This window comes from Aulonocara stuartgranti (genome assembly GCF_965226115.1).
Source record: "Aulonocara stuartgranti genome assembly, chromosome: 2".
NCBI lineage: Eukaryota > Metazoa > Chordata > Actinopteri > Cichliformes > Cichlidae > Aulonocara > Aulonocara stuartgranti.
Genome location: NC_138940.1, coordinates 28,236,722 through 28,256,282, shown reverse-complemented (window position 1 = coordinate 28,256,282; position 19,561 = coordinate 28,236,722). Strand labels below are relative to the sequence as shown.

General features: G+C 42.1%; 1 protein-coding gene across 3 annotated transcripts in view; it reads left to right on the top strand.

Annotated features, from left to right (window-relative positions):
- atrx (ATRX chromatin remodeler) overlaps positions 1–19,561 on the top strand; it is a 36,325-nt gene that overhangs the window by 12,301 nt on the left and 4,463 nt on the right. For all 3 annotated transcript variants that reach the window (XM_082554255.1, XM_082554256.1, XM_082554257.1), the window contains exons 20-31: positions 21–196; positions 290–407; positions 4,322–4,452; positions 4,716–4,810; positions 4,933–5,072; positions 6,792–6,942; positions 7,027–7,127; positions 7,925–8,033; positions 8,179–8,356; positions 9,900–10,091; positions 17,453–17,602; positions 19,230–19,346. In XM_082554255.1, coding sequence (XP_082410381.1) covers positions 21–196; positions 290–407; positions 4,322–4,452; positions 4,716–4,810; positions 4,933–5,072; positions 6,792–6,942; positions 7,027–7,127; positions 7,925–8,033; positions 8,179–8,356; positions 9,900–10,091; positions 17,453–17,602; positions 19,230–19,346 — 1,658 coding nt within the window. The remainder of the gene's footprint in view (positions 1–20; positions 197–289; positions 408–4,321; positions 4,453–4,715; positions 4,811–4,932; positions 5,073–6,791; positions 6,943–7,026; positions 7,128–7,924; positions 8,034–8,178; positions 8,357–9,899; positions 10,092–17,452; positions 17,603–19,229; positions 19,347–19,561) is intronic.

Here is a 19,561-nt window from a genome sequence, read left to right as displayed (position 1 = left end):
GACTTTTGTCTCCTTACCAGACCACTGCATGGTGAACTTCATTAAGGAAAACCTGCTTGGTTCAGTTAAGGAGTTTAGGAACCGCTTTATTAACCCCATCCAGAACGGTCAGTGTGCTGACTCCACCCTACAAGATGTCCGGGTCATGAAGAAAAGAGCTCACATTCTTTATGAGATGCTTGCTGGATGCGTCCAGGTATATATTTAAAAAAACATTTTTGTGTTTGAAATGATTCTCTCAGGCCTCCTTTGACTTCCTGCTTAAATAATGCATTTGCTTTTCCTACAGAGAAAAGATTACACTGCACTCACCAAGTTCCTACCTCCCAAGCATGAGTATGTGTTGTCAGTCAGAATGACTCCAATCCAGGCTAAACTTTACAGATACTACCTGGAGCACTTCACAGGTGAGAACCAAGCTTTAGTGCAGTTTGTTTTTTGCTTTGTTGATGTTCAACAACCCTAAGTTTTAGTCCCAACTAGAGGAAAACTCTTTGGTACTAAAATTGTGTTAATTTAACTCCCCATATTTTTCCCATGGTTATTCACGCCCTGCTGCAGTGGCTCTCTGCCTCACCAGTGTGGGCCCATGGTGCAGTTTGACAACCACTGCTTTAAACTATTTGGATCTTTGGGGGTTATAAACAGCAGGGACTCTTGTGGCTGCTAGCAGTGCTTTCCCAGTGACAAGTCTGATCTGATTGCTCATACAAAGATTTAGACCACGCTTAGACTAAAACAAAATTAGGGAATTCGACTGGAAAACATGTATAGGCTAGGACTAGGTTAAATCCTACTGCGGGAGTTCTGTTTCTCTTGAAAGCGCTCTCCTTACTGGATTTGCTCAGACAAGGTTTTTAGATAAATGGAGGGTCTTTCTGGTGGTGCAGTAAGTCATTTAGTGAACTTTTCCTCTGAGAGAGAGAGAGAGAGAGTGTGTGTGTGTGTGTGTGTGTGTGTGTGTGTGTGTGTGTGTGTGTGTGTGTGTAAAAGAGTGGCAGCTGGCACAGTGCCGCAGGCAGGGTTTAAGCCCAGTTTCCCACGTCTCCCTAATGAAGAGCTCTGGGAGTGAGGGTGTGGGGTAAGAGGGGAGGGATGTGGGGCATAAAGGGAAGGGAAAGAAATTTCTAGGGAGAAGGGGCCAGAGGTTTTACACCAAAAGCAAAGAACAGGAGGGCTGGTATTTAAGAACAGGAGTGTTTGGAGGGATTGTTGGTATGTGTTGTGGCTCATTAGGCTGGGTTGTCCACAGTGCACAGCGCTGATGTTGTGACAGAGGATTTAGTGTTTTAAAGTGGTGTCTTCAGACTAAAGACCACCACGGGTTGTGGTGGGAATAGCCATAAATATTCTCTCCTTTAATTCCACTGCTTATGTAAAACTTGAACTAACTTCTGATGTCTTGGGGTCAGTGCAGGTCAGCATCCTGAATAGGTACGTTAGTGTTTTAGCGACTGCTTTTTGCTCTAGGAAGCAGCTGATGGAGCAGATTATAAGGCTAAGAATTAGCTATTAATCATCGGCTTTATTGTGATTTTGTGGTTTCAGTGTTCATTCCTTGAGAAGAATGATTTGCACTTATTGCTTAGTTTTGTCTGTACAATTACTTTGTAAATGCGCTGCACAGTCAAAATCAAGCAAAGTTTTCAGGCCGTTGCACGTTTTCCACATTTTCAGACTAATCTAAAATGGATCGAATTTATTTTATTTTCTTGTCTGTCTGCACACAATACTCAACCGTGTTCAAACAAAAACAGGTCTTTGGGTATTGTGTAAATGTAAGAAAAATAATGAAAAGGCTAATTTGCAAGTATTCCGACCTTTGCATTTGTACTTTGTTGTTGAAGGAAGTCTTGGCAGCTGAGCCATCCTCAAATCATATTAAAAGTGATCTCCCATCCTTCTTGGCAGAAAAATGTAAAAAATTCAACCAGGTTTGATGTGCCGATAATGTGCACAGCCATTTTCAGGTCTCTCCGGGCATGCTTTGAGTATTTCGTTGATGTCTGTACTCTCTAGCTCTCAGAGGCGATTTTTATCATCTTGGCTCAGTTTGATCTAAATGGTGAGGGAGTTTGCCCTTTTAGGAATTAGAGGGGGAAACATGATGCTATAAGACGACGAGAGCAAATAAGAGTTAAATTTAATTCATATAGTACCAAATGTCGGCAATAGTCAACTCGAGGAGCTTGATATTGTAAGATAAGCACCTTAAAATAATTGAGAAAACACTCCAACAATCAGACGACCCCCCTATGCGCAAGCACTTGACAATAGTGGGAAGGAAAAACCTCTGGCAGAATCAAGCTTAGGGTGGGGCAGCCGTCTGCTATAACCAGTTGGGGTTGAGGGGAGGAAGACAGGATAAAATACAGCCTGTGGAAGAGAAGTCAAAGATTAATAACTAATGCAGCACAATATTCCTGATGATAATCTTTTTCATAACTGTTCAAAAACAGAATTGTTTCTGGAAAACATTTTAGAGCTCAACCCAAGCCACTTTTGTATCTATCTGGCAGCACCTTTTAGGTCATTATCTTGTTGACGTGGACACTTTAGAGCTCTCAGGATCTCAGAGTAAAGTTAGACTTTTTTTTTTTAAATCCATTTTTTCTATGCGTCTGTCCAGCTAATCTCCCACATTATGTAACAGAAAAACTGTCACAGTCAGCCACCGCTGTGTTGACCTGTAACAACAGTGTCAACGAGGCATTCCTGAATTGTGGTTTCCACGATACATGCTGTTGGATATCGTGACCAAATAATTCAATCTTTGTTTTGTCAGACAAGACGATATTTCTTCTAACTGTATGAAAGTCATTAAGGTTCCTTTTGGCAAACTCCTAGCAGGCTGTCATGTGTCTTTTAGACAGGAGCGACTTCCCCCTGGCTACTCTTACTATAAAGGCCTGATGGGTGGAGCGCTGACCTCGAATCAACTTTTAAAAGCGTCTTGAGGATAATTGATAAAATTAGAGCTCAAATGTGAGTCTCACTCCAAATGCTGTTTTTGCTTTGTTGTCTAAGGAGCTTGGAAAGAAAAGCGTCTGGACTTCTTTAGGTTGCTTGAAGACGTTTCACCTCTCATCCGAGAAGCTTCTTCAGTTCTAGGTTCTTCCGTTCTTGAATTCAGTTCCTAGAACTGAAGAAGCTTCTCGGATGCGAGGTGAAATGTCTTCAAGCAACCTAAAGAAGTCCAGACGCTTTTCTTTCCAAGCTTCTTAGACTATGATGACCTGGATGACTGAGAACCTTCACAGACCTTTTGCTTTGTTGTTTTTTCAGTGTTGTGTGTAGGTTTAAAATTGAGTTGAATCCTTTTTAAGATGAGTTGGGATTGCTTAGAGCTTGTTCACTATGGGAAAAAAAAAAAAAACAACCTCTGAGTACCAATTAAATATTTTGCTATATCCCCCTCTGACACTCCGGCCAGCATTAATCTGTATTAACTGTCAAATTACTGTTTACCTCAGCTGTGTGAAGCTTCCATATCTGTTTACTGTGGAGGAGTCCAAAACTGGTTAGTCAAAGCTCATTTGTTGTTATGGCTGGCTAGTTGTGAGCAGTTCATTTACTGGGGAGAAATGCATGTTTAATCTGCTGACAGTAACAAACTGTTTAATTATTCCGACTAAAAGACTTATGCACGTTTTAGACAGTGGAGTTGAGGCACGGGGTGTGGAAGGAAGATGATGAATTGGATACAAGGGAGAGAGGGAGTAGTGGTGGAAAAGGTAGAGGAAGATGTGAAAAAAGAAGCGAATGATAATGCTGAGGTTTCAGAAGGAGGGATAAGATCCAAGGAAGAGGCGGTACAGTGTCAGTGCAGATGGGAGATTTTGAACCACCATGGACTGCCACTCTTACTTCTCCTGCCATTCAGCCCTGTGTGGTTACAGCTTAAAGGCTTAATACTGACAAAGGTGTGAATTGTGTTTCTAACAATCTCTCATGACCAAAATATATTTTTTTAATTATTAAAAACAAGAGTTTATTTATTTATTGTTTTACATTGTTTGATGATGGGCTGTGAAAACATGTAAATTTAAAGCTCTTAATGGATCATATGTAGTTTGAAAGAGTGGTTTGTGATCCTTAAAATGAAAACTAAATTATGATTGGTGTTCTCAGAAATTTCTTAGTTAAGTTTAGCTGTCTGTCAGTTTGTCAGGTTTCCTCTTTTTGAAAGATTACAGAGAGTTAAACTCAGTTGCTCCTGTTCTTATCGTCTGTATGTATAAAAGGTTTAAGAGCATGCTGTCAGGTACGTAATGCAAACACACATCCATCTTCTCCCTCATATTCTTTCCCTTGCGTGCAGGTGTGGGGAATGCTGTGGAGGGGAGCCGGGGCCGCGCGGGGACCAAACTCTTCCAGGATTTCCAGATGCTCAGCAGAATCTGGACCCATCCCTGGTGCCTTCAGCTGGACTACATCAGTAAAGAAAACAGGGTAGGGCTGGGGAAGACGAGACTAAACCACAGCAAACACTGACTGAAAAACTAGAAATACATTCCCACAAATTGCGCACACTGTAGCAAAACAATAGAAACACATTGCTGACAGGTCACGCTTCGAGCAAGAACACCACATACTGCTACTGAAGCAAAACTTTTCCCCTTATGCATCGTTTCTGCTGCCCAAGATCGAGCCCTGCGTACAGCTGACCTGCATTGCTGCACAGTTGAATCTCACACAAGTGTACTTTCCCGCAGGGTTTCTTTGACGAGGACAGCATGGACGACTTCATCGCTTCAGAAACAGAAGAATCCTCAATGAGTCTGACCTCCGAAGATGAGAAGATCAAAAAGTAAAGTCATGTTTGTTTGTTATTTATTTATTTCTTTATACAGATATGACATAATTAAACTGCTTTTCTACTCGGCATCTTACTCTTGCTAACCCAGTCTCGCTGTGCCTCCTGGCTAATAGGAAAAAGAAGCAGGGAAAAGGGAAAAAGAAGGGATCTGACGATTCGGACAGTGATGATGTTGAGGTCATCAAAGAGTGGAACACCAGCTCTCGTGGCAGGAACGGCGAGGGCCGAAACAGAGCGGAGTCTGTAGAGGAACGTGAGTGTGCAATAACACACAGAGGGGACTACGATTGGTTGGCTGGGTTTAAGAGGGTCATGAACTGTACTGTATATCTATATAACATTTCAGGCTCTGATTCAGTCCTTCCTACTCTCTAAGTAATTAGTTAGTGAGAGGGGGAATCTGTTTTATCAGAACTGACCTCAGGGAACCAAGCACACTACCTGCTTGTCTGAGCCTAGGTAAAAAAAAAAAAAAAAAAAAGAAGGGGAAAAAAAAGCCCCTATTGCAGCCTTATTTTAGGCTCCGAGCTGATCCATTTGCCCTTGTCCTTATTCATTCCCACATACTGAGGAATGATGATTATATTGTGATATCCTTCTGTTTTATTTAGAAATTAGGAGGCTTCACATCCAGCTGCTGCTACAGGCAGAAGCTGTTGATGAGTGCGCCTCTCAGTATAAACAAATATGAAATGCACGCATTTCCATCCCATTCTCATGAACCCGATGTCTCCATAGATGTCTTGACTTCTCACTTTAATCCAGGATGATTTGATTCAAAGTCTTTAAACACATTTTTAGCTATAATGTGAGAATTTTTATGCCTATTAAGAAAAAAAAATCAATACGCTAATTAAGCAAAAGTTTTAATTAAATGCCTAATAGAATGACATGGAAAAAGTGATGACCTTTTATACCTAAAGGGTCACACCTGAAAATACCTGGATTTAAACTGGAACTTTACTGGTTGGTAGGGATGAGCAGCTACTTGTGGGTTTGAGTGAGTCTAAAATCTTCTGTTTCCTTTAAAGTCAAAGATTCATGGAGATACAGTATATGGATCAAAGTACAGAGCCATCTATACATCACACCTACTGTAGATGCTCGGTCATAGAAACCTGTGAAATGAGACAGTTTCTGTGCTGAGGTTAATGCCAGAGGAGTTTTGGAACTCTACAGGTTTTAAGTGCGAGTCTTGGCGACTTCTGTGTGGCTCAGCGCTCGGTGACCCGGCTCTGTAGCATTTTGTGGTCTGCTGCTTTGTGGATGACTTGCTGTGGTTCCTAAACACTTCCACTTTGCAGTAACACCACTTATAGCTAATCGTGGAAAATGGGGGGGGGGGGATCACGTTGCGTTGGTGGCATCCTATTACAGTACCACGTTCTTCAGAAGGACTTGTTCTTTCATAAATGTTGGTAAAGGCAGACTGCATGGTTAAGTGCTTGATTTTGTACACATGTGTGGGACTGGCCGTGACTCCAAAGGTACACTATATCATGCACCAGCAGTTGTACTGCATAATACTGAGAGAGCTGTTTAAATGTAGCAGTAACTGTCATGTAATGGAAGATGGTCTGGGACAAAATTATGACAGTGCCAGTAATGTTAGGATGATCATCTACTACCCAGGTCCACTAATCACTTAGTCAAAATGTATCAAATCAAAATGATCAGCATGCTATTGGCATCATTGTGTTATGCAAAAAAAGCAATTTTGCATATGCAGATCTAGCAGTGGCAGTAGAAGCTTGAGTTTGGAATCACTAATAGTATCCACGTATTAAGTGCTTGGTTGAGTTTACAGACATATTAAAACTAAATAAAAAGAATAATTTTCACACACTTAACTGCTGTAACACAATAGACAACCATGTAATAGTGGGCCTCAGCTTTGGAAACTCAGTGTCTGTTACAGGCTTGTTGTTGTCAGATGCATGTAGGCTAATCTGTAACTCTGTATTATGAACAGCTCGGCCCTCTGGCTCTGCACCAGGAAGTCCCACTGCTGACTGGCACAAGGAGTTTGTCACGGAGGCTGACGCTGAGATCCTGGAGCACTCAGGGAAGATAATGCTGCTTTTTGAGATCCTGCGCATGGCTGAGGAAGTAGACGACAAAGTGTAAGTGTGTTTGTACTGTGTGCAAGCGTAGCCTTTGTCAGTTTGCAGTGTCATTGCAAGGTGTGTCTCTGTGTTTGTCTTTAGGTTGGTGTTCAGTCAGTCTCTCATCTCTCTGGATCTGATTGAGGATTTCTTAGAGTTGGCTTGCAGAGCTAAAGATGAAGAGAAAATTTCTCCATACAAAGGTATGTTTTGGGCATTTTTACATAGCATTACACTATGCAAAAATGAACCTATGCCCTGTTACTGACTTGCTAGACTTAGCCAAGCACTGTTTTAGTATTATAAGCGAGTTGAGATTGGCAAGCTTCATTTTGTCCCAAGATTCATTTTTGTGGTTTTACACTGCGCTTTTTAAAGTGACGTGTGTGTGTGTGTGTGTGTGTGTGTGTGTGTGTGTGAGTGAGTGAGTGTATGTGTGTATGAGAGAAACTGTGTTAAAAAATTTTAACATGAGCCTTGGATAAGGATGAAGCATTTTCATAGAAATGCAGGTTTTCGACTCATAAGTCAACCCACACGCAGCATGTATTCTTACATGTGTACTGGTGTGCTTATTACTCTTAAACACACACCAACATACACACATTGCCGCTGGTGTAAGGTCATGTTCCTAATTAAACTTCAGCAGCTGTTTTTGCTTTCATTTTGAAAATGATTAGACCTTGACTTTTTATTCGACAAAAAATGTTTGCTCAAGGGTTTGTAATTTGTAATGAAAAGATCACAGTGCCGTAATTGGAAACATGCTGAAATGTTGGTTATGAAGGCTGGTGGGAGGGGTTGGTTTGGCCATCTTGAAGGCTAAACATGGCTGGCTTCTAACCAACACAGCCATCTATCTGCTGCCTGTTAATACCAAAACTAAGTCTCTTTGACAAGCAAAAGGCAGCACTGACGCAGATACATGTGCTTTTGAAGTTTCTGTTGAACGTAGACGGCAGATGGCAAATCAGATTTCGTTCCTCTCGTGTTTGTGAAGGTGAAGGCAAGTGGTTCAGGAACATTGACTACTATCGTCTGGACGGCTCTACCAATGCCACCACCAGGAAGAAGTGGGCCGAGGAGTTTAATGACACCAGTAACACAAGGTGACATCTTTGCTGTGTTTACAAAATGCAAAATGATGACAGCGACTTTGCAAAAAAAGAGCATGAGAATCTTAAAGCAACATTTTTGCACGTGACACAGGATATAATTGTGATGTGTCTCCTTTTGTTCCATTTTCATACACAGAGGCCGTTTGTTTCTCATTTCTACAAGAGCTGGTTCACTTGGCATCAACCTGGTGGCAGCAAATCGGGTCATCATCTTCGATGCCTCCTGGAATCCATCCTATGACATCCAGAGTATCTTCAGGGTTTACCGCTTTGGGCAGCTTAAGACTGTCTACGTCTACAGGTTGCTTGCCCAGGTGAAGTTTAATAAAAGTCAATACATTTGCAGGTAAACTAGCCACCAATAACCAGCAAGCAGGTAGTTGGTCTTTGTATATAGATTAAGACTTTCATGAGTATAAACAGTTTCATGCAAGATGCTCTGTATAAGTTTACAACATTTACCAGCAAAGCCAGCAAACGTTGAAAAGCCACAACAAAGTATAAGAATGGTTTAACCTCCTAAGACCCGAGCTCTTCCATGGCATGCATTTTTAATTTCTCTTTGATATTTGGGCATATTGGGACCTCATGAATGTAAAAACAAAGAATTGCCAGGTTTTTTTTTTTTTTTTTAACCTGATTTTTGTTTCTAAGAAAAATGAGAGCCACATATGAGGACATTCGTTTTAAATTTTGATAGAACAGTGGCATTAGAATGTCCTCATAAGTGGATATCAGGCCCTCGTAGAGAAACATTAGTGTTTTTAGGTACAGACAACCCAAAATGTCCACATATGTGGACGCCAGGTCCTAGAAGGTTAAGGTGACAACAATTAAGACTTGTGAAATTCAGCTAGAGATGAGCTGCTGTTGAATTTTTGGGACTAATATTGACTTTATATATAGATTTTGATAAATGCATGGCTAATTAGGTGACTAATGCAGCATCGATGGGCTGGGAAGTTGTGGATTTGCTGACTTGAGGCATTGAACTGTAGGTGGTGTTCGGGCAACTCTGTTTAACTTTTTGACTTTTGGTTTCACTCTGACCATTTTGAATTTAGCTGAAATATGAGACACTTTTTCTAAAGTCTAGCTAGTGTGTTGTGAGTGTAAAATAGCTTGAAGTGCTTACCTTTCAATCAGCTAAATGCTACGTGCTGACCGAAGAAATCTAGCATGCTAGTTAGTTTCCTGTGATGGCAAATGTATAAGCGGTGTTGGCCGAATTTCCAGTATATTGGTCAATTTTTACGTTTTTTTTCTTTCAAACATTCTAAACAGACACATTTCTGTTACATTTCTTTTGTATACTTATTTATATTTACTTATACTTATTTACTGTTGCAGAGTGCCCTCTGGTGGACAAACTATGCAACATTGACACAAAACATTGCTGAAGGGCATTTCTCCCATCTCTTTAAATGAAGAGTTGGCAATTTTAATTTATTGACTATTAAAAATACAATAGAAAAGCAAATAAATCTGGTCAGTTAATATTTGCTATCAGGCGAAAATCGTTCGGTTTCTACTTCCAAATAACTCTGCACCAATTTGTGTTGAGCTGTTAGGCTAATACACCTCTTTGAGTATGGCAGACAATAGAATTGGATTCATGCTGGGCAAACTATTGATGACCTAAATCATCATTTTACCTCATTAGGAAATGCAGATTGGTAATGAACTCACTAAACTGTACTTGGAATTCTTGCTGCATTGTCTTGATATTGATGCCTCTGTGTTCATCCAGTATAGGGTGGATGTGATGTGCTTGTGTAATTCTGATTGACTCCTGGGCCACTTGATGTTTTTTAAACCTCCGTTTTTTGTTCATCTCTTTTCATTCTCCCTTTTTAGGGCACAATGGAGGAGAAGATTTATGAGCGGCAGGTAACCAAACAGTCTCTTTCATTCCGGGTTGTGGACCAGCAGCAGATTGAGAGGCACTTTACGATGAACGAGCTGGCCGAACTCTACACCTTTGAGCCAGACTTGCTGGATGATCCCTCTGAAAAGAAGAGCAAGAAAGCCACACCCATGCTTCCTAAGGTAAAGATGCATATATTGTATGTATTTAGATCGAGAAGGTGGGCTTTCAGCAACCCTAACCCTAAGTTAAATTGACACTATAAATCAGACATGTAATTTGGCTTTGATGAATCATTGACTGAGAATTCATGCTTTTCTTTGAAGGAAATGTTGAAAACAGGCTGAAACCTATTAACAGTAGTAAAATAGCTTTTTTTTTTTTTCTCCTTCAGCAAACATGGCACAGGATGCTATTATAATTGCCAAGCTTGTTTTTTTTCCATACTTTCAGCGAGTAGCTTGTTCTTCCTTTTGAAGTTTTGCACTTCAGTGATAAACTGTTATTTAAACCCAATGCCAGCTTGTATCCTGCTTAGCCTCTTTCTGGGATCTCGGTATTTCTTCTCGTTTCCTTTCATAATCCTGCCCTCGCCTCTTCTTTTCTTCTAATGCAGGTGCAGTGTCACTATTTAGGCCCCCTGGGGTTTAATAAGAACACAGCGCTTACATGGACCATCCAGTCCAGCACAGCTGCACAGATCTGTCTGTTTACTGCTATTTACTAAATAGTCTTCCCATTGCAACACTCCTGCTGCCCTGCTATAAACCTGCACTCCTCTTTTTTTTCATTCATTCCTTGCTGCTTTTTACTTCTCTGTTGATCTTTGAATTACTCCCCTCCTTTCCCACTCATTCCCTTTTTTGAACTCTCTGGGTTTATTCAGATCTGTTTCTTAAGTGGTTTTACCTCTTTGTTTTGGTTTGACCCGGGTTACTCTGCAGAAACTTGTAAACAGACAGGTTTAAAAAAAACCACTGTATATACAGCTTGCATGCTCTTTCATTGGAGAAAAGTCCTTACAGTTCACCTTCATTGGAAATTGTTTTTGTTGTTTTTTTATTGACATTGACAGAATAATTTGCATTTGCCACTCTCTTGATGAGTATTATCAGGTAGGAGCAGTGTGAGAATCCCCTCAGTGAGCAGCTGCTATAATTTCTCCCACCACATATATTCCTCTAAACCCAGAGTAGCCTACTTAGAGCGCAGCAGAGCACAGTTGGAGATCTGAAGAGGAAAGATGTGTTCACTGAGCTGCGGCCTGTTAGATGTGTATGATCTTTAACGAGCCCAGTGACATTTATATGACACAGTATTAAAGACGGAGAAGCTGACAAGCTCTTATAAAGCCAACCTGTTTTTGGCCAAGGGGTTAACTATGATGTGGCAGCAGGACTGCAGTATTACGGAAGGAATTTGCCATCTGGAATGATGTGAAGATGAGTCAGACACCCTCCATCATTTTCAGCCAAGAACGAGAGAGCTTGTACTTTCTTTCCTCCATTTCTTCACACTGTGAAGTGCAGGGTTTTTTTTCCACGCAGAAAAGACTTGGGTCGCAGAGAAGCTGATATTTAGCTCTTTTTCTGCAAAGCTTTGTTATGGATATTTATTTAACTTGACCTTACCTCAACCCTCATACTGTACCTATAGTTGCACTTTTACTCATGTTCCCACTCTCTCTTCCATCCACGCCATTTCTTTTCTCTGCCATCTTTGTGACCATCTGCTACTATGACTCGCCTCTCTACCTCCAAATGTTCAAAGTGAACTCAGTAAAGTTGTTTTTCTTTTTTCGCCCCCTGGCCTCCCCCTGCATGATGAAAGGTCATTATTTAAACCCCACTCTTAAAGATGGCTCTCTAGTCTTCAGAAAAACTAATTGGAGACAAAGGAAGCAGGCGTGCTTCCCGCTAATGACAAAGAAGGCCCTCTCAGCCCAGACATGAGATTTTTTGCTCTCCACCCATCTCTTTCTGAGACACTCTTGCCTACTTCCTGTTCATCACACACTTCCATCTAACATGCTACCACTTGTACTTAAAGTTATGTTGGTAGTCTTTGAACAATTTTTATAAAAGTCTCCAGCATCTCGTGCAGACGTGCTCTGCATTGTACGCTCTCGGCCCGGCTGGCGTGCTCTCAGCAGGTCATGGCTACAGTGGTCATTAGGCTCTGCTAGGAACGCTGAAAGGCCGTGGGCAGGCTGTGCCTAAACTACAGTATAGACTGGAGCTATAAAGCACACCATGCTTGTCTCATTAGAGGTAGGAAGTCACTTTTGACCTTGGGGGGGGGGGGGGGAAATCTCCCTCAGATAGTCTTCAAGCATTACATGAATGATCGGTAGTTTACAGAGGTCCTTTGTGATGCTGTTGTTGTAAATTACCTGCCCTCAGTTAGGCCGATCTCTCCTTGGATAAACTGTTTCTTTTACTTCCCAGAGTGCTTTTTGCCTGCTTTTAGAAAACATGCCTGAGCTTGATGTAGAGAGAGCACTAATTATAGTTACAGTAAGAAATTAAGTGGTTGCAGGTGGTGGTGGGGAGAATCAGAAGTCATCATCAGACCTCTGTTGCTATACTCTGATTGTTTGGGACCACCTTTAGAGACTCCGACTTATTTGTCTTTTCTATGATCAATCCTTCTCGGTATGATTTATATGCAGTAGGTGTTTGTACAGGAAATCATTTTGACTTTGCTTGTGGCATTGCCAGTCAATGAGCAGAATATTCATCTGTCATTAAAGGCTCGTATTGATAAAGTGACTCATTTGAGACTGATCAGTCATTCATAGAGTTGCACTTGTTTTCTCATCACCCCACAGCTTACAAATCACCGTGTGAAACAGCATAAAGTCTTTCTCTCTACTCCAGATTTTGAGACTGAAACTGTTTGACTGACCTGAGAGCTGTTTGATCGAAGTGCATTGGCATCTTTATTCTGACTGTAGCGAGACTTTGGAGCCAATGAATGAATCTGAAAAGAGCAGCAGTCTGCCTCTTCTCGTCTCCCACCCGTTTCTCACCTCAGGCTTGTTCAGAGACTGATTCCTATTTTTATATTCTCATCTCCCCCCTCTCAACCCTCCGCTCCAGCTGGCTGTCTCCTGTAGCGAACCCTTCACTGCTGCTAGCTGAGGCTTGTTTTTATTGGAATGTGGTATGTTTATTGTCTTTTTTTAGCCCTTTATGACATGCATGATTTTTGTTTCTTTGTTAATTGACTGACAGCTAGATAAACCCTCTGACTTGTGTTTAGGCCCCAGAGGGTGTAAAAACAACATGGTTTTAAGGGCAGGGGCGGCCTCCTGATGTCAGGTACAAGAGCAGCAGTTGAGCACATTTGTGCGAAGAGACTGTTTAGTGCAGGTTGGTAGAGTTGTGTGTCACTTATGTGCAGCTGGTGGGGAGAGAGAGTTTTGACTGGACTTAATGTTTAGGTATTAGAAATATCCCATACCTTCACATTCCTGCTGTTGCGATCCTGCTTTAGACCCCTTAGTTGCTATGGCCGATGCACCTGTGTGTCAAAAGCAGTTTGTGACACACACACACACACACACACACACACACACACACACACACACACACACACACACACACACACACACACACACACACACACAGCCATGCCAGTGCATTAAAAACTCGTGCACAATTTGGGAATAGTTGTTGTAACTGAACAACTGAGAATTTATTTTGCTCTGCTGCTTTCTTTTCTTGTCTAAGTGTTAAACCTTTTCCCTTTTCATCCTTCATGTTTTATGGCTTGGTGGAGGCTTACTATTGTGGCAATGACAGGTATAATAGAAACCTCATTGTCAACATATTAACTGATCGCTTAGGAGTTTGGAAATGGAGTTAACATGCTTGAAAATGTTCAGAAAGTTGATAATGTGGCCAAAGAACTGCTGCCTGTTATGTAGGCGGCACTTTAATGGCATCATACCTCTTTACAGTTAAGCGCCACCTAAAATCTGTTTGTAAAGCATACGTAGGCTTCTGTGCCAAGTAGTAAAGTCTACATGAGGCCCACTTATATGGACTCCCAAGTTTTCATCTTTGTGATGTGTGAGGCAGCCACGTTTGAAAGCTCCTTTACATAATTTGTGAACTGTTGGCAGGAGAGCTGTTTTTATACATGTGCAAGTATTTGGTTTAAAGGATGCATGCCTTGGGAAAGGTTCTCATGCATTGGTAAATTTAGTGAAAGCCTTGTTTGGTAAGTAGACCATGCAGGTTCTAATGAAAGTACTGGTTCAGTTTGCATTTACAGAGGCTCTTCCTGTACTTGGATTTGAAACATCTGATTATCAGGATCTTCTTACGATTGAGCAGTTTGTGTCCTAACTGAGGAACGTCTAGAGGTCGCCTGCAGACATTACCTGCCACCTCCAGTGCTGCGTCTGAGCAAACGCGCACCAAATGTCTCCCCTGTGCTTTTCTCAAAAGGGAGAAAACATTCAAATGGAGTTGAATTGGCTGATTTACCGCCCACTCTGAGCATCTGCCCACCCGCAGTCTTTTGCCTCAACCTCCCTGCAGTAAATTGATAGTCTTCCACATACAGCTCCATACAGATGACAATAGCATAGGTCAGGTTACCTACAGTCATTAGTGCCGCCTCAGGATACACGCACACATAGCACTAGGATGGGAGATGGACCGGACCACCCCAGAGCCACTGCTGGTAGGGATTACTTGGGTATCCCAGAATGCACAGTGTTCCAGTGGGAGCGCCTATACTGTCATTTGACCTGCAGCTCCACTGACCCATTACTCGACCAGCAGTCAGAAAAACTCCTCTTTCATTCATTTGGATAAAAACACCTCACATTCTCTACACGCTCAGATGGTAGCTTTGTTTTTTCTTCTTGCCACCTAAACCTTCGGGGTAATTTCAAAATCATGTTTCTGTTCAGCAAAGCAGTAATATTTCTTTTTAAGCAGAGAAAACAGGGTGTGTGTTGGTTTTAATTCTTTTAAGGACTGATGCAAAGCTGTCAGCAGTCGTTGTGTACCTTTTGCTATCTGCCCTTCAGACAAGGCAGCAGCGAGATAAAAGCTTTACCACTAGACTCAGTTTGGTGTTTAAATCGGTAAAATGCTGCTGTTTGAGCCGTGCATGCTGCATCCCAAGTGTTTGTTGTGGCCTTGATTGTGACCTTTATTTGACCTCATGCGGACTTATTTTGGCAGAACAAACCATGATGGGTGTCTTTTATCCAAGTCAGACCAACGGGCTCTTCTGTGCTTTTATGTCCTAATTAGAGAGTAAAGCAGCAGTTGAATCGCTGCCTGTGCTGCTGCTCTGAAATGTCTGGTTGTTCAGGGGTGGCCTGGTTTTGTCCTGATTGAGTGTGATGGCTGGGAAACATAAACACATGTCAATGAGGAGCACAATTGGCTTCAGGATCCAAGTGTTGGAGGCTGTGGTGTGCAGGGTTGAGAAACACTGTGTCCCAGTCTGCTTCTACCTGTTTCAGCCACCTGTTTTTTACTCTCTGAAGTCAGGGAGGCTCTTGCATATTACCACTCTTCTTCTTTTTATTTTGAAATGGTTGCAATCCGCTATTAATTTTATCGTTTGTTTCTGGGGGCTTTTGTTTTTTTTGTTTTTACCCTCCTTTTCCTTACTGCTAACTATATTGATGATTAATTTTGTTTGTGTCGTCTCACCCATTGTCACTGTTTAGCTTGAGAGTACGAAGAGCAAGGGAGGAGGGCCGAGCCCCTCTGAATTGGCTCGTGTGGAGCTGAAATGATGCAACTTCTGTATGACGTCTCCAGATTGCAAGGTTCCAGTTTAATGTAAAGCTAAGTTGAGACAAAGAAAAGCAAACATGCTGCACAGAGAGTAATTTAAACCATGTTTGTGTGAGCGAAGCCTGGCCCAACTCTTAATTTTTCACAGGTATTGTTTTCAATAACAGTGTAGCCATGGAAACCTCAAAACACATGTGCTGAAAAAATAAATGTATTTATCTTTTTATTTTGATATCAGAACAGAATTTTCCACGTTTTCTTGAATTGTGCGTTCAGGTCACTGTTGGAGTTGTTTGACATTTGAGCGCGTGCTAATCTGCTTTAAGAGAAGATTTGATGCCTTAAATGTAGTGTTGGTGTTTTTTGAATTTTAGTAACTTAAGAGGTTTCTGCAAAAAAAGCAGATTCAAGGTGCTGTAGAGAAAAATTAGCATTGCATCTGGAACCTTTTCTGTTTTTAAGGGGCTAAAATGTTGGTTTAAAAAAAATGATATTATTGACTGCTCAACGTGACATTTAACCATACGTTATTTTGTTTGTAGTCCTTTAACTCTTAATTCTCTCATGAAATGCACATTGCTTTGGTAGTGTGTGTGCAACAGAATGAATCCACTTTGAGTGGGTCACAGTCAAAACAAGATGGCCAGGCTTCACTTGGGGTTGTCGCCTGTAGCCAGTCCTGTGAAAGTTGGGCTTAGCATGGTTTGCAGAGCCAACTCACAGCTTTGCACTGTTGTCTACAGGTTGTAGCTGTTTACTGTCACTAGGGGGCAGTGTCAAAAATCTGAGGGTTACTCTTTTGTTTGAGCTGCTGTTCTTTAAAACTTAGAATTTTAGTTTCAAATCACTTTTTCACATGCATAAAACTTCTGACCCTAATTGAACTCCATATAGCTGTTGCAGTTAAATCATAGGTGACAAATATTCAGAGTCAAATGCGTGACAAACAGAAAAAACACTAAATTGCATCGCGTAGCAGCAGTTTGCAATGTCAATTTTGGTGTGTGCGCTCTTTTATTCAAAGGAACTGGTAGCTGGTAGCGCTACTGGCAACATAAGTGCACATGCTAGTCATTTCCTGTATAAATGCTTCATGGCTTCTGTGTAAAAAGACCATGTACACTTTGTATGGATGATGGATCTGGTGTAGCCACTTTGATGAGTCCACATGCGTTTTGTTTTCCAGTTTAACCACGGGGTTAGGAGAAAAGAGTGTTCTTGTTTCCAAATTTTAAAAAAAAGTCTTGTGAGCTGCTGGCCATATTTAATTGCAGACCAGGTCATCGGAATAACCGTAAGGTGGATGATAATGTTGCTGAGTTTAAAGAAAAGTCTTGAAGATTGACCATTCAGGGACATCACAGGTCAGTGGATAAAGACAGAAGGATGGAGCTTATGGAAACTTTTGAATGTAACAAGTTAATTTCAAGTGAATGTTGAAAAACTGCCAATTAAGCAAAAGATTTTTTTTTTTTTTTTTTTAAAAGAGAGAGAGCTGTTTGGAGCTCACAGAACATTTTTATTGAGAAACACATTGTTTTAATCCAGCAAATATGCACCTCTGTTCATGGGTATTCTTGCTGCATTCTTTGCACATCACATGAAATCCTCTGTAATTAAAAAAGGATTTGTACTTTGCGGTCTGAATATAGAGGAACCTTTAGTGCTCAAGAGGTCTGTGGCTCCTCCACAGTAATCTTTCCTTCCCCTCTAATGATGATGATTTCAAACCCACCGTGACCATATTTTTTTCTCATCTTTCCTTGATGTAGGATCCCTTTCTGGCTGAGATGCTGCAGAACAATAAGGACCAGATTGTGTGTTACCACGAGCACGACTCTCTGCTGGACCACAAGGAGGAGGAAGCCTTGAGCGAGGAGGACCGCAAGGCTGCTTGGGCTGAATATGAAGCAGAGAAAAAGGTAGGCGGCGAGCAGAAAACGCATGCATACAGACGCGCACCAGCAAATCCACCAGATCCAAAATCAAAGGGCCACGTGTACAGCACTTAGGCCTCGGGGCTGTCACTCTCCAGAACATTGACAGTAATGTGTGAGGTGAACCAGGGCCCCGCTTTTGTTTGTCAAGATGTGCGAGTTAGTGTTGGATCTGTATAATCCTCTCATCACTCAGAGTAAGCAGATGACAGAGGCTCCCCCTTGCTCTGCTCATGGTCATTTTGGCCCACCATCAGGCTAGTGAGCTGCTGTACAAATCGCCAAGGCTGTCTAAGCAGTGTCAGCGCTACTTACTGTAAGACCACAGAGGTTTAGGGACTCCTGTCCTCTTCACACACATAACTGTCCCCCCTCTTCCTTCACTCTGTTGTGGGGCAATTAGTGGGGTTTATTTTGAGATGTGTATATTGTAAGAGAACAAGAGCAGGTCTCCTCTACGCCCCTCGAGTAATCCTAGATTCAAATTCACACTAATGATTATTTTTCCAACACACTCTACCCTTCTTTGCCCTCTATGCCTTAAGCTGATTTTCCCTTGGAGCCTCTTCTGCTTTTCAAGAGAACAGAGGGTTCCCAGTCGCAGTAAAGAGAGGGGTCTGTTCCCATCACTTCGATCTGTCTTTCAGCAAAAGAGCAGAAATGGTCACCATCATCATCAAGAGGTTGTTCGGTATCGTGTTGTACGCCCTGCTTTGCAGGAGAAACAACTGGAACGTAACCCAAGCTCTGCTAATGTCTTCACAACTTAAGGTTTGGCCTGGTGGCGGCTAGAGAGGGCTGCATGTATGAATATCACATTTGCAACTCAGGGAAATGGGAAAAACTGAGAATGCGATTGGGAGCCCAAAACGAAATTGAACCCAAGAGCCCTGGTTCTCACTGGGATGACTTCAGCTTGGTACAAAGCTTACCGAGGCTCATGCCATAAATTTAGATTTCAGATACTGAATTTTGGAAGCAAAGGCTAGATTTGGTTTCCGTCTGTGTGAAAACGTATGAAAGGCGCAGAGCATCGGAGGATGCTGCTAAAGTTAAAGAGGTGTGTGTGCGTAGATTAATGTGTGTTGAAAGTTCTGTACTGTTTAGGTTTGCACACCTGTCTCTGACCAGGTCCAAATATCCCTGCTGGCCCCCAACACACACACAAACACACACAAACACACAGACACCCCCCCTTGCATACCGGATGGCCAGATTACAGGGCACGGGAAAACCATCTGCAGCAGAGACTCAATTACATACAAACATCGGCATCCTGCTGGCCTTTGCTGGGACGAGACTGTTTACTTCAGGTCACTACTTTCACACACATATTTAATACTGCGGTAGCAGGCTGATGTTGGACAGCTTGTTGCTTTTGGAGTTATTTGTGTAGATATGAAAACTTCATGAAGACTCAACATGAAGTGAAGACCTCATCACATCAATGTGCGACTGAATATGACAGACAAAGTGGGCCGTCGTCTCTCGTCAGCCTCGCCGATTGTTTAGTTTTTCCCATCATGGCCTCAGTGGCTCTTAACACCTGCGTAATTAGCCTCTGCTTCCTCACTCCCTCCTCTGTCTCTTCCTCTTGTCTTTCATCTCTCAGGGTATGTCCATGAGGACCAACTACCAGACGGCATACGCTCACGCGGACATGAACAACCCCAGCTACTTCACCTACAACATTGGAGCTTTGCCCTCCATGACCAACCAGCAGCTGGAGGTAAGTAATGAGCTCCACATGTCACCACTGCTGCCTCACACCCGTCCCGCTCCTTCCCCCCGCAGCATGGCGACTCACATTCCTCAAACCCCACAGCTAATTGTGACAGCAGTCCTGGTAGCAGATCAGCCCAACTCTGCCCCACGCTGCTCAACGTCTGCAGCTATTAATGCACAACAACTGATGGAGTGAACAGAACTTTTTGTTTAAAATTT